The following is a 27,029-nucleotide window of genomic DNA, read 5'->3' on the forward strand; positions in this document are numbered from 1 at the left end:
TGAGCCAAAACTACAAAACCAACTCAGGTAAAACTCCAGCCTAAAGCAATGACCCCTCCTAGAAGAAAATGGGGTGTGGGGTGGGGGGGGGCGTACTGGCTTACCTCTGAAAGATTAGGAAAATGCCAGGCTATTCCACCAAGACAATCCAAATATGAGGCTACAAGCTGTCTCTTATTTTATTTGCAACCAAATAATCAAGAGGAGCCAAAACATGACTGCTTACAAATAATGGAAGTCTATGCCAGCTGTCCCAGTCTCGCAGGTCAGCCACTGGATTGCCCTCACCTAGAAACGCTTACCACTGAAAGCAGTTTCAGGACTAAGGACATCAGCAACTTGAGTGTACTATTATAACCTCACAGCATGTGCTCAAAGCAGAAGCCTCCCTCCAGAAGTTCAACTTGCAGAACTCGTAACACTCAGGAGAGCTTACACTTAAAAAAAAAAAAAAAGTAAACATCTATATTTTAATTCACATGAAGAATCAGATGCGAGCCCCAGATACACCTCAACCCAAATTTAATTTGATTTATCCAGTTGGCTTCCTTCTGGTATAAATTCCTGGTTTAAAACTACATTACTTATAGGCATATCTGTACTTATATTACTCATTCTCAAGAGTGATTTTTATTTATTTATTTCTCTCCCCTCCCCACTGCAGTTGTCTGCTTTCTGTGTCCATTCACTGTGTGTTCTTCTGTGACTACTTCTATCCATACCAGCAGCACCAGATACCTGTGTTTCTTTTTGTTGTGTCATCTTGTTGTGTCAGCTCTCCATGTATGCAGCGCCATTCCTGGGCAGGCTGCACTTTCTTTTGCACTGGGCGGCTCTCCTTATGGGGCGCACTCCTTGCGCGTGGGGCTCCCCTACACAGGGGACACCCCTGTGTGGCACAGCACTCCTTGCTTGCATCAGCGCCATGCATGGGCCAGCTCCACATGAGTCAAGGAGGCCCGGGGTTTGAACCACGGACCTCCCAGGTAGTAGGCGGACGCCCTAACCACTGGGCCAAATCTGCTTCCCCAGTTACTTTTAAATTTCATTTTATATCTTTTCTAGAAGCTGTTAAGACTAAACTTAATAACAAAATGATGTTGTCTCAACTGACAGAATGTTACAACTTGACATAACAATCTATGACAGAAAACATACCAAGTAATCCCAACATCAGAGAAGACATCCCACTATGTGACCCCTAAAATAACTTCAATATCGTGCCAGAACACTTCATTCCCCAAACCCTGACCATCACCCATAACTAGGAGGAAGTTAACAACAAAAAGGGGGGAGTCATGTTGCCGCTTCACTAATTCCTGACTAATTCCTATTGATTTATTAAAGTTTCTATTCCCTTAGTTATAAAACCCCACCCCTTTACCTCACCTTATACAGAGTAATGAGATTATGAGATGATCTAATCCCAAGATCCTGGTTAGAGCCTGTTTTTGTCTTTCACTTTATCCTAGCGAATAAACTGGTTCTGGTCATGACAACATGCACACTTAAGAGAAGCTTGACCTAAAAGTTACCTTTGATTCATTATAACAGTAAAACTCATGCCCACGGCTGCTACTGCACAGCCATTTTCTTCCATGTGACGTAGGACCAAGCATGTCTTGAAACTGCGCATGCTCAGCTAAGATCCGCCTCCTACCGCACATCTGCTCGCTCTATCTGCCTCGTTACACAAAGCCAGCCTCCCACAAAATCACATGAAAGGCAGCACAGCTTTCAGCTCAGGGAGAAAGATTTGAGGAAATCACTGTCCTCTGGTCTCCGCTGGGCTGACCCTTGCTGATAAACCCTTTCTTTTCTTGAAATACAGGTGTCACTGTGTTGGCACTGTGTGCATCAGGCACAGGACTCGTTGGAGTGATTTCATCTGTACCCTCTATCTCCATTTGCCTTCATTTCTGATAATGAATGTAAAATTGTAATCTTTTGATTGCAATGACCTTGTGACCTGCCCCCATCCTATTTTACCACTTTAAGATCTTTTTTTATAATAAATCTGTTTTTTTAAGACTTATTTCTTATTTATTTCTCTCCCCATCCCCCCGGGTTGTCTGCTCTCTCTGTCCATTCGCTGTGTGTTCTTCTGTGTCCGTTTGCACTCTTGTCAGCGGCACCAGGAATCTGTCTCTTTTTGTTGCATCATCTTGCTGCGTCAGCTCTGTGTGTGTCGCACCACTCCTGGGCAGGCTGTGCTTTGTTCACGTAGGGCAGCTCTCCTTACAGAGCAAATCCCTTGTGCATGGGGCTCCCCTATGCGGGGGACACCCCTGCATGACACGGCACTCCTTGTGCGCATCAGCACTGCGCGTGGGCCAACTCCACACGGGTCAAGGAGGCCCGGGGTTTGAACCGCGAACCTCCCATGTGGTAGGTGGACGCTCTAGCAGTTCAGCCAAATCTGCTTCCCACCTTAAGATCTTATGATCACTAGACAGTCCCTTAATGTTTACTAATAAAAGAGCCTGAGCCCTAGGAAAGTGTCATCAAATTCCAGCCTTAGGATCAGACTGGAAACAGGCAGTTTTGATGAGAAAGCTTTGGCATCAACAGGAAGCCTGTCCTCCTCCCCTCCTCTGATGAGGATACTCAGCTGTCCTTACTGCTGGGCATGTTTCCAAGCAATAATCTGAAAATGGGACCAACCAGTGACATCTCTTTCCTTCTCCCTTTATCTGAACCTAATTTTAAAAATTCTGCTCCCAGGTTTGTTTGGGGAAGGCAGATTTGAGACACCCCCGCTTCCTGTCCTTCGGCCGGCACTAATAAACCTGCTTTCTCCTCCCACCATCTCGGTGCGGATGCTAATTCATCTGCTCCGGGCAAGAACCCAGAGGGACCCCTGCAGGGCTTCCTTCAAGACTCTAACCTCCATGAAGACAAAGATGATGTCTAATACCCTATACTCCTCACCACGCATTTACTGCAGCCTTAATCATACATTGACAGTTGACTCAAGTTTTGGTCAAGAAGTCAGTCTGGGGTGAAATCCAAGTGGCTTGGGGACACTGGGGACAAAGACGACATTCCTCAGCAGCCCCTCAGTCAGCCCAGGACTTGGGACAACTCGCATAGCCCTGGTTTCTCCACCATTGTCAATGGTGAGAAAAGCAGGTGAACGAAAAGGGGAAATATGTCCCCCATCTGTGAACTCAGAAAGCAATTCCTAAAAAAGACAAACTCCACTTACTGTCACCTGAGCGGGCAGCAGGTCGTGGGCCATCCCCGTCTTCTTATTTGTCCTGTCAAGGGAAAGCAGAGCGCTGACAAAGCAGGCCATGAGGAGTTCTGGTGTCCGGGGATGGCTTGGGGAGACCAAGTCACAACAGCCCATACTGCCCACCAGGACCCGCCCAAGCCAGTCCACACAAATAATGCAGCTCAAGTAAAAGGAACGCTCACCCAGCCAACGCCCCGCGAAGACAGTGTACCCATCTCCATTTCTGCCCTACACAAAGCGCAGGCGAGATTACTGCCTTGCTGTCCCTGCTAAACATCAGTTCTAGAGGGGCCACCTCCTATCATCCACAAGTATAATGAGCCCTTCTCTCCCCGATATGCACGTATCGCTGGCAGCCCCATCTGCCCTACCGGAAGCCAGATAAGAGGGCGCCTGGAGCAGCCAGACAAATGCCAGATCAGCTGCCTGGGCTGACTCGGCCCGGGTCGCGGTGGGCCCCCGGGGGCAGCATCTGGCAGGACATTCCCACAAGCTGAGTAAGCTGCAGGAGCTCAGCCAGCACCGAGGAGGCTTTTCTAGAAGTAGTAGGATGCACGTGGGCTCTTCATGTATCATTTTCAATCCTCACAACCACTTCAGAAAATACTGCCACCCCATTTTACAGAGGCGAGTGTCACCGAGAAACAGAGACCCGACGGCTCACCCAAGGGCACGAAAACAGTCGGTGGCAGCGGCCGGAAGGGAACCCGGGTCCGAATCCCCGGCTGAAGGTGGGCAGATCACCTGGCCACAAGGTGTCCGTTTCTCCACCTATAATAAAATGGAGACAGTAAGAGCGCCGCGGAGCTACCTTTGTGGGGGAATTAAAGGGGCTCATTCATTCCAGGCGCCCCACTCGTGCCGAGCGCGGAGACGCGCCCCGCAGGCATCGGGCGCCGCCGTCGGCTCCAGCCCACAATTTCGGCTCCACTCGGCAATCTCGGAAAACCCAAGCCACAAAAGGCGCAGAGACGCCCCACCAGGCCCGGGCGCGCCGGGCGCAGCCCAGAGACGCCCCGCGGCTCCCCGGCAGGGGGCCGCCCCCGCCGCCCCGCGGCGCCCCCGCGCCCGCCGCCGCCCCGCGCCGCCGCCCTCGCCCCCCGCCGCCTCCCCGGGGGTCCCGCGCGGCCCCGCGCTGCGCAGGCCCTTCCACAGGCGCCCCGCCGCCCCCGCGCCGCGGCCCCGCTCCCCGCCTCGCTCACGCGCGAGATGCGCGGGGCCGACCCCCGCCAGGGAGAAGCGGCCGCGGGCTGCCCGGCCCCCGGCGGGCGGTGCTGGCGCAGCCGGAATCCCGCGACCCCGCAGCCGCCCGAAAGGCCGCCAGCTGTGACCGCAGCCCCGCGAAGGCCGGCGGGACTACGACTCCCGGCAGGCCCCGGGGCCGCGGGCAACTACACTTCCCAGAGGACGCCGCGGCGCGGCCGCTCGCGGAGGGACCTGCTCTCCGCCGCCGGCGCCCGCGCGCTCTGCGGCGCGCAGCCCGGTGGTCCGCCAGGGGCCCGCAGTGGGCGGGGCGCCGCGCGGTAACGAAGAACGGCACGTGGGCTCCTCCGACTCGCCGGATTCGCCGAGCGCCGGCGATGCTCCCCCAATCAGCCTGGAATTGTTTTGTTAGGCCAAATGCTTTGAAAAGGCAAATCCTGGATTTTGCTGTCTTTGGGCGGACCAGTGCGCCATAACGCCCAACACTAATATTTTTCTTTATTATAAAGTGAATCATACAAAGAAGAGTTTAAGAATACAAGGAATACCCACTTACCTGCCTACGAAAGAGAACTTAACCAGATTTGTTGAAGCCTTGCATAGGTATTGATGGTTACCGCGTATGTATGTGTCCCCAAAATGGGTGCTTACTTTTGCAGGTTTTTAATCTTTATATAAGCAGAATCTGCTGTACATGTTCTTCTGTGACTCCTTTTATTTACTCTACATTGACACTGTTAGATTCATCCATCTCAACAGATGCAAAGTTCATACATTTTCACTGTTTCATAGAATTTCATCATTCATTCATTCAACAAAAATACATTAAACAATGCCTTGCACCAGACATTGTTCTACATGATAGACACACCAGTGAACAAAATAGGCAAAAACCTTTGCCCTCATGTAGTCTAAATCCTGTTGAGGGAAAGGAAAAGGGATAATAAGCAAGAATAAAGACATTTTTAGTGATGAGTGCTTCCAAATAGAAGAACAAGAGAGGAAAGCAGGAAGTAGGGGTGGGAGGTGGGGAGTGAGCCGTTGCAATTAGAAGTGGTTAAGAAAGGGTTTCCCTGGGAAGCGGACTTGGCCCAGTGGTTAGGGCGTCCCTCTACCACACGGGAGGTCCGCAGTTCAAACCCCGGGCCTCCTTGACCTGTGTGGAGCTGGCCCACACGCAGTGCTGATGCGTGCAAGGAGTGCCCTGCTACACAGGGGTGTCCCCCGCTAACGGGAGCCCCACATGCAAGGAGTGTGCCCCGTAAGGAGAACCACCCAGGGTGAAAGAAAGTTCAGCCTGCCCAGGAATGGCACCACCCACACGGAGAGCTGACACAATAAGATGACACAACAAAAAGAGACACAGAGTCCTGTGCCGCTGACAACAACAGAAGCGGACAAAAAAAAGAACACGCAGCCAATAGACACAGAACAGATAACTGGGGAGGGGTGAGAAATAAATAAATCTTTAAAAAATAAATAAATAAATAAAAGTAGCCAAAAGAGATTCCTCTCCACCTGAGAGGAATAAGAAAAAGAAAGAAAGAAAGAAAGGTTTCACTGAGAGGATGAGGAGAAGAGCCAAGTAGGTATCTGTAGGAAGGGCTTTCTGGAAGAATGAAAACTGATTCAAAGGCCATGAGGTGGAAACATTTCTGGCCTATTTGAAGAACAATAAGGGTACTGTTGCTGAGTAGAGAGCAGGAGGGAGAGAGTATGACAAGGTGGGGGGCAATAGGACCAGACTGTGTAGGCCCTTTATTGGTCAATATGTTACTGGTTTTACTCTGAATGAGAACAGAATGCTCTGAGCAGTGGAGAAATACTCTCTGACTTCCATTTTTAAACAGTCACTCCGCAGTCTTTCTGCTGCACTGAGCATAAGCTGACAGTGTCAAAGGAAGGTGCAGGAAGACCAGCTTTCAGACTAGAGTAGTACTCTCTGAAGGAGGACAGTGGGCTGAGTACAAGTTACGAGCAGTGGTTGGAGCCTGGATATTATTGGGTGTGTGTGTGTTGTAAGGAGGTACCAGGGCTTGAGACCCGGGCCTTGCACATGCAAAGCAAGCACTCAACCGCTGATCTCCACCCACACCCCTGGATATTTCTGAAAGGTTTATGGTTGTGTTAGTCAGGGTTCTCTAGGGAGCAGAATCAATAGGAGATATCCGTAAATAGTATGAGATTTTATAAGATCCCCTCACAAGACTGTGGGGTGCACAAGTCCAGGTTCCGCAGGCAGGCTGCGAGACAGGGGCTCTGGTGGAAGTCCAGTGAAGGTCCTTGATGAGTTTCTGGGAGACCTTGGCTATCCAAAGACAAGCTGGGAAATTCTCTCTGAATCCTGAAATCACTTCCCCCTTTAAGGCATTCAACTGATTGAATAAAATGTCACTCATTGCTAACGGCAATCTCCCTGGCTGATCGTAGATGTAATCAGCCATCTATGCAGTAAAATCACTGATGACTAAAGCCCATAAATGTCCAGTTAGCCCAGTGCTTGCTTGACCAAACAACTGGGCACAGTTACCTGGCCGGGTTGACACAATACCCTAACCATCACAGTCCACCCCTTGTCAACTTGGCAGCCATACACATTACCTTAAACCATACTTGGTCTCTAAGTAAAAACAATAGCAGATATGCATATATATATATATTTCCACCCAACAATATTCAACTCTTCTGTGTACAACCGGAAATGCACTAATTCCATACAGAATAGGGTGCAAGTCCTTGGGTAATATTCACTCTTAAACTTGACATCCTTAAATATAATATTATAACATGAAACTAATACAACTTGTCATATGATAAGGGGGAAGGTTGGGGAAGAAAACAAAGAGATTCATTCTATGTACAAACACAATCAAACTCATAATGAAACAAGGAAGGAAGATTCATGGCTATTACAGTCCTCATTTCTGTAACTGGTCGCATGGTCAAAGTTCATATTTATCATTACCTTCTTCCACTAGCCATTCCATGTTTTCTCTGTTAGCCCCTGCCCACCAAGGGGCAGGGACTCAATGTCGTTCTGACACCACCCAAATCAAAGCCTTAATCCTCATTTTTTCAAATAAGTGAAACCTTTGAATCTAATACAATATAATATGCCCAGAGGAACAGACCAGTTTACAAACATAATCCAACATCTATTTTTGAAATTCATAAACAATATCAAACTACCACAATGGGTCATGTGAAAGACCAAAGCCAGATATGGTAAGCAAAATTTTAGACCTGAACAATTCAAGGAAGGAAATTGCCATTAACTGAGACTGTGAAAACCATGGGAGGAACAGGTAAGGAGCTTAAGTGGTAGTTGGATAGAGGAAGAAGACACTAGAAAACCAGTTATGGATATGAAAATTCGAGATGACTAATACATATCCAGCAGAGCTGTTACAAAGACGATTGTATATATGAGTCTAGAATTTAGGACTGAGGTCAGGGCTGGTGATATAAATTTGGTTATGATTCACATATATCATATTCAAATCATAAGATCAGAAGGGTAGGAGGAGAGATGGAAAAGACAAGTGATCCAAAAACTGAGCCCTTGAAGCACTTTGTAGTTTAAAGATCTGGAACATGAGGAGAAATCAGTGAAACAGAATTCCAAGAAAATCCAACAGAATACAGGAGGGGCAAGATGGCAGCAAAGTAAGGAGCTCCAAGAGTTAGCTCTCCCTACAGGGCAGTTAGTCATCACCCAGAGCTATCTAAAGCACCTGTTTGGGGGCTCCAGGAGACCAGAAGAGCATCCTGCAACATCCTTGAAAGTATGGAAGGAGGAGACAGCCCATCTGAAGAGAAGATTCATGAGTTGAGCACCTCGCGCTGCAGATGCTGGTGCCAGCAGCACTAGCTGCCTCAGGAGCTATTCTGTGGCTGGAGTTGGAAACTCCATTTCCCAAAAATGGGGGAGGAAGAGACAGTTGGCCACTGACTTCAACTACTGATTATTAAATCCAGCTGACTAAAGTAAAATCCTAAAAACAGTGAAAGTTTGAACTTGTCCAAGTTGGAAAGAGGCCTGTAGCCATCACTTTAACTCTGCCCGAAGCATGAAGGGGAGCAGGGCTGATTGAAAATCACAGTGAAGTTAGGGACCGGCTTCTTTCTACCCAGATCAACTGCAGCCCTAAGGTAGGCTTCAGCCTCTCCAGGTAACGGCAGGCGCTTTTGTCCTACACAGACTCAACTGTTGGGTGTCAGTGGTTCCATTACCACCCCCTAAAGGGCAAAAGAAACAGTACCCTCTCAGCCTCTCGGGGCAACTGCAGACATATTTGGCCCACATGGATTAGATCGTTGGACACTCCAGATGGTCCACCCCATGCCTGGGGGGGCGGGGCAGTGCTACTTCACTCTACCTAGTCAACTGTGGTCATTTTGGACCCTCACAGCATATATTGCTGCTCACACCTGCAGCTCCATCCCCACCCGAGGCAGGGAAGGAAGGGGTGTGAAGCTTCATCAGTCTCTCCTGGCAACTATTGACAGTGTTGGCCTGCACAACATGGATTATTATACATGGTTGCAGCTCTGTCCTTACCCCTGGCAGAGGAGAAAGGTGAGAGAAGTTTCATCAGTTCCTAGGGACAAAAGTGGGCAGTTTCACTCTCCACAGCTTACAGCACCAATCATATCCTTGGCTTCTACTATACACCAACCAGGAAGAAAGGGTAAGAAAGCCCTAAATAAAAGAGAAACTACACCCAGATAAATACATCTAGTAAACAAGATGCCAAGACACCAACAAAACATTACAAACCATACCAAGAAACAGGAAGATATAGGCAGTGAAAGAAACAAGATAAGCCTCCAAAAGACATAAAGGAGTTGAGACAACTAATCATAGATGCTCAAACTAATTTCCTTAATAAATTCATTGAGATGGTTAAAGAGATTAAGGATATTAAGAATACACTAGGAGAGGACAAAGAAGAATTTGAAAGCATAAATAGAAAAATAGCAGATCTTATGGGAATGAAATGTGCAATAAATGAAATTAAACATACACTGGAAGGAGGATTTCTGGGAAGATGGTGGACTAGAAAGAACAGGACTTTCTTCTCCTCCAGAAAAATAGCTAGAGGAAAGGCTGAAACAACCTGGAAAAAAGATCTTCTACTTTTTAGGACACCAGGCAAAGGATGTACACCACCAAGAGAAGAAAGGAACAAAGGAGGAGAATTCCGATGGTAGAAATGTGAGTAGAAACCAGTGGCTGCAGCTGCTGGCGCCCTCTCCCACACTAAAGACACTGTAGAATACTCAGGCCTCTGGGCTGGTGGCTACAGACAAAGGGGACTCCAAGGATCCACCACCCTAGGAAAAGGGAGAGAAAAGGACACAACCGAAGGCTGACTCAGCTTCTGACCCACAAATTTGGTCTGCTCTGTCCCATCAGCCCTTCCAAGCCAGGTGGGACCATGCCATGGTTTGCCCCGAGAGCCAGCACAGGACTGGAGAGATTGTTGAGGATGTACCTCTCCAGGAAAGGGGAAGAGAGAGACACATAGCCCAAGGCTTTTGAGCTACAGATTTGGTCTACTGTGTCCCACAAACCCTTCTAGACCCAGTGGGGCTGTACCATTGTTTGCCTTGGGAGCCAGCAAGAGACTAACAATCCAGATCAAGCCAAGAATCAAAGAGCAGTGGTAACACACAGCCTCCTACCATTAATTCCCTAGAAAAGATAAAGAAATTGAGCATCTGAGTAAAGTACAATCTAATCAGATGCCTAGACATCAGGAAAAATTTATGAGCCATACTAAGAAAACAGGAAAAAAATTAGCCCAAGAAAAGGAATATGTCAAAGCCCCAGAAGAGACACAGGATTTGAGAAAATGAATTAGCAAGATGTGCACAAATTTCTAAAATCAAATTAACGAGTTGAAAGACAAAATGGCTAAAAAGATAAATGATATCAAAAAGACATGAGCAAGCACAAAGAAGAATTTGAAATCCTGAACAGAAAAGTAACAGAGCTCATGGGACTGAAAGTTACAATCTATGATATCAAAAATATTAGAGGTATAGAAGAGCAGACTTGAAATGATAGAAGAAAGAATAAGTGTTACTGAAGACAGACACCTGAAATTAAAGAAAGAAAAGAAAAGAGAGCGAAAAGAACGGAAAAACTGAGCAGGGGCTCAGGGAGTTGAATGATAACATGAAATGCAGCAATGCACATGTCATGGGAGTTCCAGAAGGAGAGAAGGGAAAGGGGGCAGAAAGATCATAATAGCTGAAAATTTCCCAATGCTCATGAAAAAAACTGAATTTACAAGTCCTAGAAGTGCAGCAAACCCCAATCAGAAAAAAATCTGAATAGACCTACTCCAAGACACATACTACTCAGTGTCAAACATCAAAGATAAAGAGAAAATTCTGAGACTAGCAAGGGAGAAGCAAACCATTACATACAAGGGATGCCCAGTAAGGCTTAGTGTGGATTTCTCATCAGAAACCATGGAGGTGAGAAGACAGTGATATCATACTAACTAGAAAGAGACAAACTGCCAGCCAAGAATTCTTTATCCAGCAAAATTGTCCTTCAAAATGAAAGTGAGTGTGAAATAGTCATAAACAAACAGAAACTAATAGAGTTCATAAAAATAGAATCAACCTTTGCAGGAAATATTAAAGGAATTTTTAGAACCTGAAAGAAAAAGAGAGGAGAGACCCTGGGAGGAGTGTGTAGAAGAAAGAATAGCAGAAAGGCTAGCCATAAGAATAAAAAGACAGATGAAAATAAGGTATGGCATATGAAAACCAAACAATAAAATAGTGGAAGTAAATAATTCATTTATAGTAATATCATTGAATGTGAATGCACTAAACTCCCCAATCAAAAGATATAGGGTGACAGAATGGAGAAAAAACAAAACAAAACATGAACCATCCATATGCTACATATAAGAAACTCACCTTAGACCTAGGGATACAAACTGGTTGAAAGTGAAAGGCTAGAAAAGACACTCCACACAAATAGTAACCAAAAAAGAGCAAGAGTAGCTATACTAATAGTGGACAAAACAGACTTTAAATGGAAAAAAGTTATAAGAGATACAGAACGTTATTATGTATTAATAAAAGGGACAATCCACCAGGAAGATATAGCAGTCATAAATATCTATGCACCGAACCAGGGTGCCCCAAAATACATGAGACAAACTCTGGTAAAACTGAAGGGAGAAATAGACATCTCTAAAATAATGGCCGGAAACTTCAACACCCCACTTACATTAAATAGAACAACTAGACAGAAGATCAACAAGGAAACAGAGAAATTGATCAATATAATAAATGAGTTAGACCTAACAGACATATACAGAATGCTGCATCCAAACTCAGTGGGTTATGCATTCTTCTCAAGTGCCCATGGTTCTTTCTCCAGGATAGACCACATGTTAGGGTACAATGCAGCTTTCAATAAATATGAAAAGATTGAAATTATACAAAGCATCTTCTCAGATCATAATGGTGTGAAACTGGAAGTCAATAATAGACAGGTAAAAAGTAAATCTGCAAATGTGTGGAGGCTAAACAACACACACCTAAATAATCAGTGGGTCAAAGAAGAAATTGCAAGCGAAATCAGTAAATATATTGAGACAAATAAAAATGAGAACACAACTTATCAAAATGTATGGGATACAGTAAAGACAGTCTTGAGGGGGAATTTATAGCCTTAACTGCCTATATTTTAAAAGAAAAGCTATAGCCTTAACTGCCTATATTTAAAAAGAAGAGCTAAACTCAAAGACTTAGCTGAACAACTAGAGAAACTAGAAAATGAACAGCAAACCAATTCCAATGCAAGCAGAAAGAAAGAAATAATAAAGATTAGAGCAGAAATAAATGAAATTGAGAAAAAACAATAGCAAACATAAGTAAAACAAAAACCCGGTTCTTTGAGAAGATACCAAATAGCCAAAAGGATTCTAAAAGAGAAGCACAACATGGGAGTAATTTCACTGCCTGACCTTGAAACATATTACAGAGGTACAGTGGTCAAAACAGCAAGGTACTCACATAAAAACAGACACATTGATCAGTGGAATAGAATTGAGAACCCAGAAATAAACCGTGAACTATACAGTCAACAGGTTTTTGACAAACCTACCAAGTCCATGTTAATGGAACAAAACTGTTTTTTCAACAAATGGTGCTGGGAGAACTGGATATGAATAACTAAAACAATGAAAGAGGAGTCCCATGCCACTCCCTATACAAGAATCAACTCAAAATGGATCAAAGATCTAAACATAAAAGTCAGGACCATAAAACTACTAAAAGAAAATATAGGGAAACATATTCGAGATCTTGTGGTAGGTGGTGATTTCTTGAACTTTAGACCCAAAGCATGCACAACAAAGAAAAAAATAGATAAATGGGACATCCTCAAAATTAAACTTTTGCACGTCACAGGACTTTGTCAAAAGAGTGAAAAGGCAGCCAACTCAATGTGAAAAAATATTTGGAAATCACATGTTTGATAAAGGTTTACTATCCAGGATATATAAAGAGATGTTTCAGCTCAACAATAAAAAGAAAAAGGACCCAATTTTTAAATGGGTAAAAGACTTGAATAGACATTTGTCCAAAGACAAAATACAAATGGCAAAAAAAAAAAAAAAAAACACATGAAAAAATTCTCAACCTCACTAATGATTAGGGAAATGAATATCAAAACTACAATGAGATATCATTTCACACCTATCAGAATGACCTCTACTAAAAAAAAACAGAACTACAAGTATTGGAGAGGATATGGAGAGATAGGAACACATTTTCACTGTTGGTGGGAATGCAGAATGGTACAACCACTGTGGAGGACTGTTCGGGAGTTCTTAAAGAAGTTGAATATAGACTTGCCACATGACCCTGCAACACCACTACTGAGTATATATCCAGAAGAACTGAGAGCAGTAAAATGAATAGACATCTGCACACCTATGTTCATAGCAGTGTTATTCATGATTGTCAAAAGTTGGAAACAACCCGGTGTCCATCAACTGATGAATGGATAAACTGTGGTACATTCACATGGTGGAATATTATGCAGCTGTAAGAAGAAATGAAGTTGAAAAGCATATGACAACATGGATGAACCTGGAGGATATTATGTTGAGTGAAGCAAGTCAGACACAAAAGGACAAATACTTCATCACTACATTACTATGAACCAAATATACTGTGTAACATATTGTATAATTTTAAAACAATTATATGTAACCAGTATATTTAATTAAGGAAAGTATGTTTTTATTCAACTGTAAATTTAAAAATATACACTGGAGGCATATAACAGCAGATTTGAGGAGACAGAAGAAAGGACATGTCAGCTTGAACATAAGGTCTCTGAAAGAGAACACACAAAAGAACAGATGAAGGAAAGAATGGAAAAAATTGAACAGGGTCTCAGAGAACTAAATGACAGCAAGAGATTGCAAACATCTGTGTCATAGTTATCCCAGAATGACAAGAAAAGGGAAATGTGGAAAAAGGAATATTTGAAAAAATAATGGTAGAAAAGTCTCCAGTCCTAGTGAAAGATATAGATACCTGTTTCCAAGAAGCAAACGTACTTCATCCAAATAACTCCAAATAAATAAACTTCAAGGCACATAGTAATGAGAATGTCAAAGGCAAAAGACAAAGAAGGAATTCTGAGAGCAGAAATAGAAAAGCAATGCATAAAGTATAAGGGATATCCAATAAGATTAAATGCCAACTCCTCATTGGAGTTAGTAAGAAAGCAGTGGTATGATATATTTAAGATACTACAAGAAAAGAACTGCCAGTCAAGAGCCTTATATCTGGCAAGATTTTCTCTCAAAAATGAGATTGAGTTTAGAATATTCACAGATAAACAGAAACTGACAGAGATTATAACAAACAGACTGGCTTTGCAGGAAATGGTAAAGGGAGAGATACTGCCTGAATAGAAAAGAGAGGAGAGAGAGGCTTGGAAGAGAGTCTAGAAAGGAAAATTATTATATCAGTAACAGTAACTAAAAATGTCAAGAGAGTGGTGAAAATAAAATATGACAGATAAAACCCAAACGTCAAATGATTGAAATAAGAACTAACTTTATAGTAATAAAACTGAATGTGAATGGATTAAACTCCCCAATCAAAAGACACAGACTGACAGAATATGAGCCATCTATATGCTGTCTGCCAGAGACTCACCTTAGACCCAAGGATACCAACAGTTTGAATGTGAAAGTTTGGATGAAGATATTCCAAACATGCAGTAAACAAACAAACAAAAAAAGCTGGAGTAATTCTACTTGTATCAGATGAAAGAGATTTTAAAAGCAAAACTGTTCTTAGAGACAAGGAAGGGCATTATATAGTAATAAAAGTGGCAATTCACCAGGAAGGAATAACAATCATAAATTTATATGCACCAAATGAGGATGCCCCAAGATACATGAAGCAAATACTGTCAAAACTGAAGGGAGAAATAAACATCTCTACAGTAATTGTTGGAGACTATAATATACCACTCTCAGCATTGGATAGAACATCTGGGCAGAGGATCAATAAAGAAACAGACAATTTGAATAATATGATAAATGGACTAAACCTAATAGACATACACAGAACATTGTACCCCAAAAAAGCAGGATATACATTCTTTTCAAGTGCTAATGGATCTTTCTCCAGGACTGACCACATTTTGGGTCACAAAGCAGGTCTCAATAAATTCAACAAGATTTAAATTATGCAAAGCACCTTCTCTGATCATAATGGAATAAAGTTGGAAATCAACAAGAGGAGGATAAAGGGATAATTCTCAAATACATGGAGATTAAACAACACACTCTTAAATAATCAGTGGGTCAAAGAGAAATTTTGAGAGAAGTCAGTAAATATCTCAAGATGAATGAAAATGAGAAGAATACATATCAGAACCTACGGAATGCAGCAAAGGCAGTACTGAGAGGGAAATTTGTAGCCTTCAACACTTACATTAGAAAAGAAGAACTAGAATTAATGACCTAACTATACAGCTGGAGATACTAGAAAAAGAACAGTAAACTAATCCCAAAGAAAGTAGAAGTAATGAAATAATAAATATCACATCAGAAATAAATGAAATTGAGGACAAAACAAACAACAGAGAGAATTAACAAAACCAAAAGTTGATTCTTCAAGAAGATTAACAAAATTGACAAACCCTTAGCTAGATTGACAAAGAAAAACTGGGAGAAGATGCAAATAAACAAAATAAAAAATGAAAATGGGGACATTACTACTGACTCCACAGAAATAAAAGAGATCATAAGAGGATACTATGAACAACAGTATGCCAACAAACTAGACAATGTAGATGAAATGGAAAAATTCTTAGGAATGTATGAACAACCTACACTGACCCTAAAAGAAATTGAAGACTTCATCAAACCAATCACAAGTAAAGAACTTGAAACAGCCATCAAACAACTCCCCAAAATGAAAAGCCCAGGACCATGGGTTTCACAGGTGACTTCTTCCAAGCATTCAAAGAATATCAATCTTACTCAAGCTCTTCCAAAAAATTGAACAAGGATCACTACCAAACTCATTCTGTGAAGCCATATCACCCTAATACCAAAGCCAAATAAAGATATTATGAAAAAAAGAAATTACAGTCCCATTTATTTAAAACATATGGATGCAAAAATCATCATCAAAATACTTGCTAATCAAATCCAACAACACATTAAAAGAATTATTTATCATGATCAAGAAGGGTTTTATACCAGCATAAAAGGGTTATTCAACACAAGAAAATCAATTAGCATAATATACATTAATAAGTTAAAGAAGAAAAATCATATGACCTTACTGAGTGACACAGAAAAGGCTTTCGATAAAATACAGCATCCTTTCTTGCTAAAACTACTAGTCAAGATAGGAATGGAAGGAAACTTTCTCAACATGATAAAGGGTATATATGAAAATCCCATAGCTAACATTGTACTCAATGGTGAAAGACTGAACGCTTTCTCATTGAGATCAGAAACAAGACAAGGATGCCCATTGTCACAACTGTTGTTCAATAGAGTACTAGACATTCTAGTTAGTGCAATCAGGCAAGAAAAAGAAATAAAAGGCATTTGAATCAGAACAGAAGAAGTAAAACTTTTGCTATTTGCAGATGATATGACCCTGTATCTAGAAAGTCCTGAAAAATCTACAACTAAGCTGCTAAAGCTAATAAACAATTTCAGTAGTGTCAGAATACAAATCAATATACAAATTTTAGTGGTGTTTCTACACAATCATAATGTACAATCTGAGGAGGAAGTCAGGAAAAAAATCCGTTTACAATAGCAACTAAAAGAATCAAATATTTAGGAAGAAACTTAACCAAGAATGTAAAGCACTTGTACTTAGAAAACTACAATGCATTGTTAAAAGAAATTTTAAAAGACCTAAATAATTGGAAGAACATTCCATGCTCATGGATTGGAAGACTAAATATCATTAAGACGTCAATTCTTCTGAAATTGATATACAGATTCAGTGCAATCCCCCAAAAAAATCCCACCAGCATATTTTCTGTTTGAGGTACCGGGGCTAAAGTTTGAATCCCAGACCTCATATGAGGGAAGCTCATGCTCAACCACTGAGCTGCATCGGCTCATCCAGCATTTTTTAAACAAATGGAAAACACAATTATCAGATTTGTTTGGAAGGGTAACAGGCCCTGAATAGCCAGAAACATCTTAAAAAAGAAGAGTGAAGTTGGAAGTCTCTCACTCCCAGACATTAAATCTTATTACCTAGTTACATTGGTAAAAACAGTATGGTACTGGAATAAAAGTAGACACATAGACCAATGGAACTGAACTGATGGTTCAGAAATAAACTCTCACACCTATGGTCAAGTGATTTTGACAAAACTGTCAAACTCACCCAGCTGGACCAGAATTGTGTATTCAACAAATGGTGCTAGGAGAACTGGATATCCATAGCTAAAAGAAAGAAAGAGGACCTCTCTCTCATACTCTATACAAAAATTAACTCAAAATGGTTCAAAGACCTAAATATAAAAGCAAAAACCATAAAGCTCCTAGAAGAAAATGTAGGGAAACATCTTCAGGACCTGGTGGTAAGTGATGGATTCTTAAACTTTATACCAAAAGCACAAGCAACAAAAGAAAACATGAAGGGAAGCAGATTTGGCTCAATGGATAGAGCATCCACCTACCACATAGGAGGTCCAGGGTTCAAACCCAGGGCCTCCTGACCCATGTGATGAGCTGGCCCAAGCACAGTGCTGATGCTTGCAAGGAATGCCGTGCCACGCAGGGGTGTCCCCTGCATAGGGGACCCTCATGCACAAGGAGTGTGCCCCGTAAGGAAAGCCACCCAGCACAATAAAAGCACAGCCTGCCCAGGAGTGGCACCACACACATAGAGAGCTGACGCAGCAAGGTGACACAACAACAAAAAAAGAGACACAGATTCCTGGTGCTGCCTGACAAGAATACAAGCAGACACAGAAGAAAACACAGCAAATGGACACAGAGAGCAGACAATGGGGGGGGGGGCATGGGAATAGGAGAGAAATAAATAAATCTTTTAAAAAAAAAGAAAATATGAGTAAATGGGACCTCCTCAAACTTAAACACTTTTGTGATTCAAAGGACTTCATCAAGAAGGTGAAAAGCTAGCCTACTCAATGGGATAAAATCTTTGGAAACCACATATCCAGTAAGGGTTTGATTTCTCTTCTATATACAGAGATCATACAACTCAACAAAGAGCAAGTAATCTGATTCAGAAATGGGGAAAAGATTTAAATAGACATTTCTCCAAAGAGGAAATACAAATGGCCAAAAAGCACATGAAAAAAATGTTCCATATCACTAGCTATTAGGGAAATGCTAATCAAAATGACAATGATATATTATCTCACACCATGTAGAATAGCCATTATTAAAACAAAACAGAACAAAACAGAAAACAACAGTCCTGGAGAGGAGGTGGGATTGTAAAATGGTGCAGCCTCTGTGGAAGACAGTTTGGTGGTTCCTCAGGAATCTAAATATAGAACTGCTATATGATCCAGCAATTCCTCTACTAGGAATATATTCAAAAGAACTGAAAAATGTGACATAAACAGACATCTGCAAACTGATATTCATGGCAGTGTTATTCACAATTGCCAAAAGATGGAAACAACCCCACTGTCCATTAACCAATGAATGGATAAACAAAATGTGGTATATACATACCATGGAATATTATGCTGCAAGAAGAAGAAATGGAAGTGGGACACATATACCATGGGTGAATCTTGAAGACATTATGCTAAGTGAAGTAAACCAGACACAAAAGGACAAATACTACATGGTCTCATTAATATGAACGAAATGCAAAGAATAAACACATGAATTTAAAACATAGAGTATAGGTTATTAAGAGATAAGAGGAGGACTGAAAAGGACTACTGATGTTTAATGCATGTAGATGTTTTAATTAACTTGACTGTAAAAGTGTGGAAGTGGAAAGAGTTGATGGTAACACATTAGTGAATAACAGCTCATTTATAAATTGGATTGTGGCTGAAAAGGGTAGTCTAGGGATGTAAATGTCAATTGAAAAAAACCTACAGATTCATCCAGGGACTGAATAGCACAGTGAACCCAAAAGTGGAGGAGAATTGTGGTTGATGTTAAAGATGCAAGAGTGTCCTTCTGCGAGCTAGAACAGATGTATGTCACTACTGCAGGGCGGTGGGAATATGGAGAAGCATGGGAAAAATATAATTGGTGTGACCTATGGACTGTGGTTAACAACAATACTGTAACATTCTTGTATCAATTCCAAAGATGTACTGTGTTGATAATGGGGGGTATGGAAAAAGTGGCCAAATGTATGCTATGGAGCATGGTTGGTGGTAAAAGTCTGATGATATTATCTCATAATCTGTAACAAATATTTCACCACTGTGTGGTATGTTGGTGAAGGGGGGTTATATGGGAATTCCACACATGTGCTTGATTGTTTTGTAAATTCACAACTTCTGTAATAAAAATACATTTAAAAAAATAATATGGTGGGTTGGGGGAAAATACACCCAACATAAGATATGGACTATTGTTAGCAGTAATATTTTGACTACGTGCTTTCATAGTTTGTAACAAACGTTTCACAACAATGCAATGTGTTGGTGATGGGGTGATGTATGGGATGCCTATATGATGTTATTCATGTTTATTTTATAAGTTCACAACTTTTACCATACATTTATTGTATATGTATGTTCATGTATGAATGATATACTTCAATAAAATAAAATTTAAAAAAATACATTAGGCCACAAAAAAAAGAATCTTCCTAAAAATAAATAAATAAATAGATCCAGCAAATATGGTATCCTGAAAGTCAACTACAGAAAAGTGTTTCAAGGAGGCATGATCTACTATGTCGAATGCTGCTTCTAAGCAAAATGAGGTCTGAGAATTGACTATCACAGTACTTCATTAAGTTCAATGTGCCGACAAGTCAGGGATCTTATTAAAGTGCAGATTTTAAATTGGGAGGTCTGGATTAGGGCCTGAGATTTAGCATTTCTTCCAAGCACCTAAGTGATGCCATTTTACTGGTCCTAAGACCACAGTGGAGTAGAACTAGATTACTGAATTTAGCAATGCTGAAATCATTGGTGTCCTTGACAAGAACAGTTTTGGTGGAGTCAAAGCCTGGTAGAACTTGGTTCAAAAGAGAATAGGATTTAGAAATGACAGATGATTGATTGAGAAAGAGCAAGAGTGAGATAGAGAGAGATGGACATCTAACAGAATGATACAGGAAAGGTGGCAAATGTTAAAATTGGTAGATCTGGGTATATGGGCAAGGAGTATTTTGGAGTTTCTCTGCATGGAGTTTGTATTATTTTTGCAACTGTCTTGTTAGTTTGAAATTATTTCAAAATATAACTTTTTAGAAATGAAATAAAAAGAGAATAGGAAGAGAAAAATTGTGGGCAATAGAAATAGATACCTCTTTCAAGGGGATTGTTGTAACCTTGAAACAAGACTATAGATATGGGGGAAGGTGGGGTAAAGAATTGCTTGTTCTGCAGAGGGGAGAAATGACAGCATTTTTGTATGCTAATGAGAATAATTCAGAAAGGAAGGAAAAAATGAGATGTAAGATGTACCACCCAAAGGGAAGAATTGCTGGAAGTTTTAGTTTGACAGAAGTTGCCAAAGCAAAATACCAGAAATGAGTTGGCTTTTATAATGGAAATGTATTAGGGTAAAAGCTTTCAGTTCTGAGGCTGTGAAAATGTTCAAATCAAGGCATCATCAGAGATGCTGTCTCACTAAAGGTCGGCTGCTGGTGATCCTGGATACTTGCCATGTGGCAGGAAAAAATGGTGGCTAGTCTCTGCCTTCTTTTTGCAGCTGCTTTCTCCCTAACCTCAACTGTGAGTGATCAGGCATGTGGCTCATCTCCCGCCTCTTCTCCAGTGTTTGTTACTTCCGCTTTGGGCTGCTCTGCTGGTTCTAGCCTCCAGCCTCTCTCAGCCTCTGTGGCTGCCGGTGATCCTGGAGTCCTCTCTCATATGGTGGGTTAAAATGGTGGGTCCCTTTCTCTCCCCTGCCACCATTTATATAGGACTCCAGTAAGAGGATTAGGATCAACCATGGGTCCCACAATATTATCAAAGACACTTAACTAAAGTGATCTAATCAAAAGTGATCACAAGGTCCCTTTCTAGAATCTAACCAAAAGGTCCCACAAAAAATAGGTTCACACACACAAAACTGGGTTAGCTCAAGAATGTCATTTTCTGGGGTCCACTCAAATCAGTGACTCAAGTTGGCAAGAGGGGTTGGGATCTGAGGCACAAATGGTGGAAATGGCCTTAGATAGGAACAAGGACAGTTCATGCGTGACAATGTGAGATAAACTGTAATCGTGAACACAGCTAATTTTAAGTTGGTAGATGTAGTGAAAACTTGTGGAAGTTCTTTTCTGATAGCTTTTTTTTAATGACTGCAAACTTTATCAAAGTCATCAGAAAGAGTAATGATCAGCATGAGGTGTTAGGTAGAAATTTTCAGCCTTGGCTTCACACTGGAAACATTGGAGAGTTTACAAAATGCTGACACTTGGTTTTATGCTATAGTTTTTCTGACTGAATTTAGGCTGGAGTGTGGTATGGGCGTAAGGGTTGCGGGAACTTGCTCCAAGTGTGGTCCTTGGTCTAGTAGCATCAGCATCACCTGGGGGTGTGCTTAAAAGGAGAATCTCATGTCCCAGCCAAGATCCACTCAAATAGAAATTTTAAAAGATCCTCAGGTAATTTGCATGGACAATGAAATTTAAGAATCACTTAAATATATAAAAATGGAAGTGTAATGCACACTTTCAACTTTATTAGGTAATGTCAAGTTGTTCTTTTTTTTAACTTTTTAAAAAATCTTATTTCTCTCCCCTTTCCCCCCTCCCCCCCACTTGTCTGTTCTTTGTGTCTATTTGCTGCGTCTTCTTTGTCCGCTTCTATTGTCATCAGCAGCACGGGAATCTGTGTTTCTTTTAGCTACATCATCTTGTGTGTCAGCTTTCCGTGTGTGCGGCGCCTTTCCTGGGCAGGCTGAACTTTCTTTTGCGCTGGGCGGCTCTCCTTACAGGGCGCATTCCTTGCGCATGGGGCTCCCCTATGCGGGGACACCCTTGCGTGGCAGGGCACTCCCTGCGTGCATCAGCACTGTGTGTGGGCCAGCTCCACACGGGTCAAGGAGGCCCGGGGTTTGAACTGTGGACCTCCCATGTGGTAGGCGGACGCCCTAACCACTGGGCCAAGTCCACTTCCCAAGTTGTTTTTAACTTGGGTCATCATTGTTAACACCACTGTATGAGAGCTCTTGTAACTGGTCATTTGTGTTTCTTCTGTGAAATACCTGTTCATATCTTTAACCCAAATTTTAATCAGATTGTTTATTTTATTTCTTCGTGGACATTCCTTATGTGTTCTGGACACTAACAATTTTCAGCTATGTGAGTTGCAAATATTCACTCCTAACTGGTACCTTTATTTTAAATCTCTTTACATTTCGTCAAAAAGACCTAAATTTTATTATGATGAAATTATAAATCGTCTAGTTTATGATTTCTAGTTAATGAGCCTTGTTTAAGAAACACTTAGCTGAGTTTATAAAATTTATTCTATTTTTCTTTTTTAAGAACTCACTGAATTCCAACCAACAGAGCACACAAAGGAGATATTTCACTTCAGTATATATCTAGAATGCTTATCTGTATTTAAAAATTAATATCTACTCAGGGATGCAAGAGTGACTCAGCATAAGAAAATCAATGAATGTAGTGCACCAAATTAATAAACCAAAGGAAGCGAAAACACATAATCATTTTCATAGGTGCAGGAAAATCATTTGAAAAAAAATCAACACACTCTCATGATAAAAACACTAAAAAAACTAGGAAGAGAAGGGAATTTTCCTAACATGATAAAGTGCATTTATGAAAAACCTGCAGCTTACATTATATCAATAGTAAAAGAATGAAAGCTTTTCCCCTAAGATCAGGAATAAGACAAGGATGCCCACTGTGATCACTGATATTCAACATTTTACTGGAGGTCCCAGCCAAAGCTATTAGGCAAGAAACAGAAATAAAATGCATCCATGTTGAAAAGGAAGAAATAAAACTGCAGATGACAGGAATCTGTACATAGAAAATCCCATAGAATCCAAGAAAAGTCTACTAGTAATAAATTAATTCAGCAAAGCTGAAGGGCACAAGATCAACATACAAAGATCAGTTTGTTCTACTCCCCAGCAATGAACTATCTGAAAAGGAAATTAAGAAAATTCCATTTACAAGAGCATCCAGAAGAACAAAATACTTAGAAATAAATTTAGCAATGTGGTGAATTATTTATACACTGAAATGTATGAAAAACACAGAAAGAAGTTACAACTTAAGTAACTGGAAATACATCCCATGTTTATGGGTTAGAAGACATAACATTGCTAGGATGGCAATATTCCCAAAGCAATCCACAGATTGAATGCAATCCCTACCAAAATTCCAATGACTTTTTTCGCAGAAATGGAAAAGCCAATACAAAATTCACATGGAATGGCAAGGGACTGTGAATACCCAGAGCAATACTGAAAAAGAAAAAAAAGTTGGACAACTCACACTTCCTGATTTCAGAAGTTACTACAAAGTCATAGCAATCAGAGTGTGATAATGGCATGAAGAAAGACATATAGACCAATGGAACAGAAGTGAGAGCTAAGAAATAAACCCAAAATACAGCCAATTGATTTTAAAAAGGAGGCCTAGACATTACAGTGAGGAAAGAATACCCTCTTCAACAAATGGTGCTAGAACAACAGGATAACCACCTGCAAAAGATGGAGTTGAACCCCTACCTACTTCCATGTACAAAAACTAGCACAAAATGGATCAACAACCTAAATTCAAGAGCTAAAAACATAAAACTCTTACAAGAACACATGAGGGTAAATCTTCATAACATCAGATTTGGCAGTGGTTTCTTAGCATAAGCAATAACAACAAAAATAGATTCACTGGACTTCATAAAAACAAAAAACATTTATGCAACAAAGATATCAAGAATGTGAAAAGACAATTTAGAGAATGGGAGAAAATATTTGCAAATCATATATCTGATAAGGATTTTTTTTAAAGATTTATTTATTTTTTATTGATTTCTCTCCCCTTCCCCGCCTCCAGTTGTCTGCTCTCTATGTCCATTCACTGTGTGTTCTTCTGTGACCACTTCTATCCTTATCAGTGGCACCAGGAATCTGTGTTGTTTTTTCAAAGATTTATTTATTTATTTATTTATTTATTTTATTTATTTATTTCTCTCCCCTTCCCCCCGCCACCCTGGTTGTCTGTTCTCTGTGTCTATTTGCTGCATCTTCTTTGTCCGCTTCTGTTGTCAGCGGCAAAGGAATCTGTGTCTCTTTTTGTTGTGTCAGCTCTCTGTGTGTGCGGGGCCATTCCTGGGCAGGCTGCACTTTCTTTCGCGCTGGGCGGCTCTCTTTATGGGGCGCACTCCTTGCGCGTGGGGCTCCCCTACGCGGGGGACACCCCTGCGTGGCACGGCACTCCTTGCACGCATCAGCACTGCGCGTGGGCCAGCTGCACACAGGTCAAGGAGACCTGGAGTTAGAACCGTGGACCTCCCATGTGGTAGGCAGTCGCCTTATCCATGGGCCAAGTATGCTTCCCTTTGATAAGGATTTACTATCCAGAATATAGAAAGAACCCTTACAATTCAATATAGTGAAAAAAAATTTTTTTTAAATAGGCCAAGGACAAAATAGTCAGAAATATCTGAAAAAGGAAGAACTAACCTAGATCTCACTTGAGGATTTTAAATCATATTATCTAGCTACAGTGCTAGTATAAAGATAGATATATAGAACAATGGAACCAAACTGAGGTTTCAGAAACTGTCCCTCACATCGATGATGAAGTGATTTTTGACAAGGTTGTAAAGCCCACCCACTGGGGCAGAACAGTCTGTTCAACAAATGGTGCTGGGAGAACTGGATATCCACAGCCAAAAGAAAGAAAGAAGACTTCTATCTCACACCTTATACAAAGATTAACTCAAAGTGGATCAAAGGCCTAAATATATAAAAAAACCAGAACCATAAAACTCCCAGCAGAAAATATAGAGAAACATCTTCAAGACCTGGTGGTAAGTAGTGGTTATTTAAATCTTACACCCGAAGCATGTGAAAAAAAAATAAAAAGTGGATAAATGGGGCTTCCTCAAACTTAAACATTTTTGTGCTTCAAAGGACTTTGTCAAGAAGGTGAAAAGGCAGTCCACTCTGCTGAGTGGGTGTAGTTCAGTGTTTGAATGCCTGCTTTGTATGTAGGAGGTCCCGGGTTCAACCTCTAGTACCTCCTAAAAAATAAATAAATAAACAATCCACTCAATGGAGAAAATATTTGGAGACCACATATCCAAAAAGGGTCTGATTTCCATGCTGTATTAAGAGATCATACAACTCAACAGTAAAAGAGCAAGCAATCCAATTAAAAAATAGGCAAAAGATTTAACTAGGCATTTCTCTAAAGAGGAAATACAAATGGCCAAAAAGCACATGAAAAAAATGTTTAATATCACTAGCTATTAGGGAGATGCAAATCAAGACGACAATGAGATATCATCTCACACCTCATAGAATGGCCATTATTTAAAAACTAGAAAACAAATGCTGGAGAGAATGTGGAGAAATAGGAACACTCCTTCACTGTTGGTGGGAATTTAGAATGGTACAGCCTTATGGAAGACAGTTTAGCAGGTTCTCAGGAAGCTAAATATAGAACTGCCCTATGATCCACCAATCCCTCTACTAGTAATACATGCAGAAGAACTGAAAACACTGGTGTGAAAAGACATTTGTGCACCAATGTTCATAGTGGCATTGTTTATGATTACCAAAAGATGGAAACAATTGTTCGCCAACCAATGAATGGATAAACAAAGTGCTGAATATACATACAATGAATACTATGCTGCTGTAAGAAGAAATGAAATCCACACACATTTTACAAGGATGAAACTTGAGGACATCATGCTGAGTAAAATAAGTGAGACAGAAAAGTACAAATACTATATGGTCTCATTAATATGAAATAAAGAACAAACACATGGAGTTAAAACCTAGAGTACATCTGTCGTGGTCCCTAGGGGAGCAGCGACAGTCTCCCAGGTACAGTGGTGGGGACCGGGAGGGAGTGAGGGTTCAACAGTGAGCCCCAGATGCTAATGACTATGCTTGTGAGCTGATAAACCCAAAATAAGAACAAGGCCTAGAGCAACTTTGTGCCTGGGAATTTCCTTCTGTCAGCCTTCATGTTACTCAAATGTGGCCAGTCTCGAAGCCAAACTCAGCATGTAAATGCAATGCCTTCCCCCCAGCGCGGGACATGACACCCGGGGATGAGCCTCCCTGGCAACGAGGGACCACTATCAACTACCAACTGATGATGCAACTGGAAAATGACCTTATACGGAAGGTTCAATGCGGATCAGCAGAATATCCATGTCTACATAAAATATCATGACTTTAAAATGCTGTTTGACCTAAAGTAAGGGGGAAATGGAAAGGAGAAATGAGTTTATATGGCTACGAGTTTCTAAAAAAGAGTCTGGAGGCTGGCAGAAGGTTTGCCCTCATGCACAACTGAGCAGAGTCAGAGAGACAGATAAAGCAGATACAACCCCCAGATACTGGTTCCTTTGAGGGCTAAAGAGACCCATGGGAGTTATGGTCATGGCCGATGGGGTTAACTACCAGGGCAGATGGCCCCTCTTTGGAAATGGTGTTTATGTGTGATGAATCTGGACTCAGATGGGATCTCCCTTCATAAGACTTTCATGCTAATGTGCTGGAGGTGCAGTTAATGTTGGGGTTTAAGATATATTTAGGGGATTTGAATCTCTGGACTGACAATGTGATAGCCAGATCCTGAGCCTCAACAGACTCCAGCACCTACAATCTGATTTATTGGACTTACCACACTCAGCTAAGAT

At 41.4% G+C, this 27,029-nt stretch overlaps 1 protein-coding gene across 8 annotated transcripts in view; it reads right to left on the reverse strand.

Annotated features, from left to right (window-relative positions):
• Positions 1–27,029, reverse strand: part of LOC101425659 (zinc finger protein 879) — a 106,888-nt gene that overhangs the window by 32,546 nt on the left and 47,313 nt on the right. For 3 of the 8 annotated variants that reach the window (XM_058283421.1, XM_058283429.1, XM_058283407.2), the window contains exons 3-4: positions 3,903–4,009; positions 3,209–3,260 (exon numbers count right to left, since the gene is read on the reverse strand). In XM_058283421.1, coding sequence (XP_058139404.1) covers positions 3,209–3,260; positions 3,903–4,009 — 159 coding nt within the window. Of the gene's footprint in view, positions 1–3,208; positions 3,261–3,902; positions 4,010–4,440; positions 4,742–27,029 lie in introns of those variants that run through there. The other 5 variants (XM_058283440.1, XM_058283437.2, XR_009182313.2 and 2 more) reach the window with 4 other exon arrangements.

This window comes from Dasypus novemcinctus, chromosome 2, assembly GCF_030445035.2.
Source record: "Dasypus novemcinctus isolate mDasNov1 chromosome 2, mDasNov1.1.hap2, whole genome shotgun sequence".
NCBI lineage: Eukaryota > Metazoa > Chordata > Mammalia > Cingulata > Dasypodidae > Dasypus > Dasypus novemcinctus.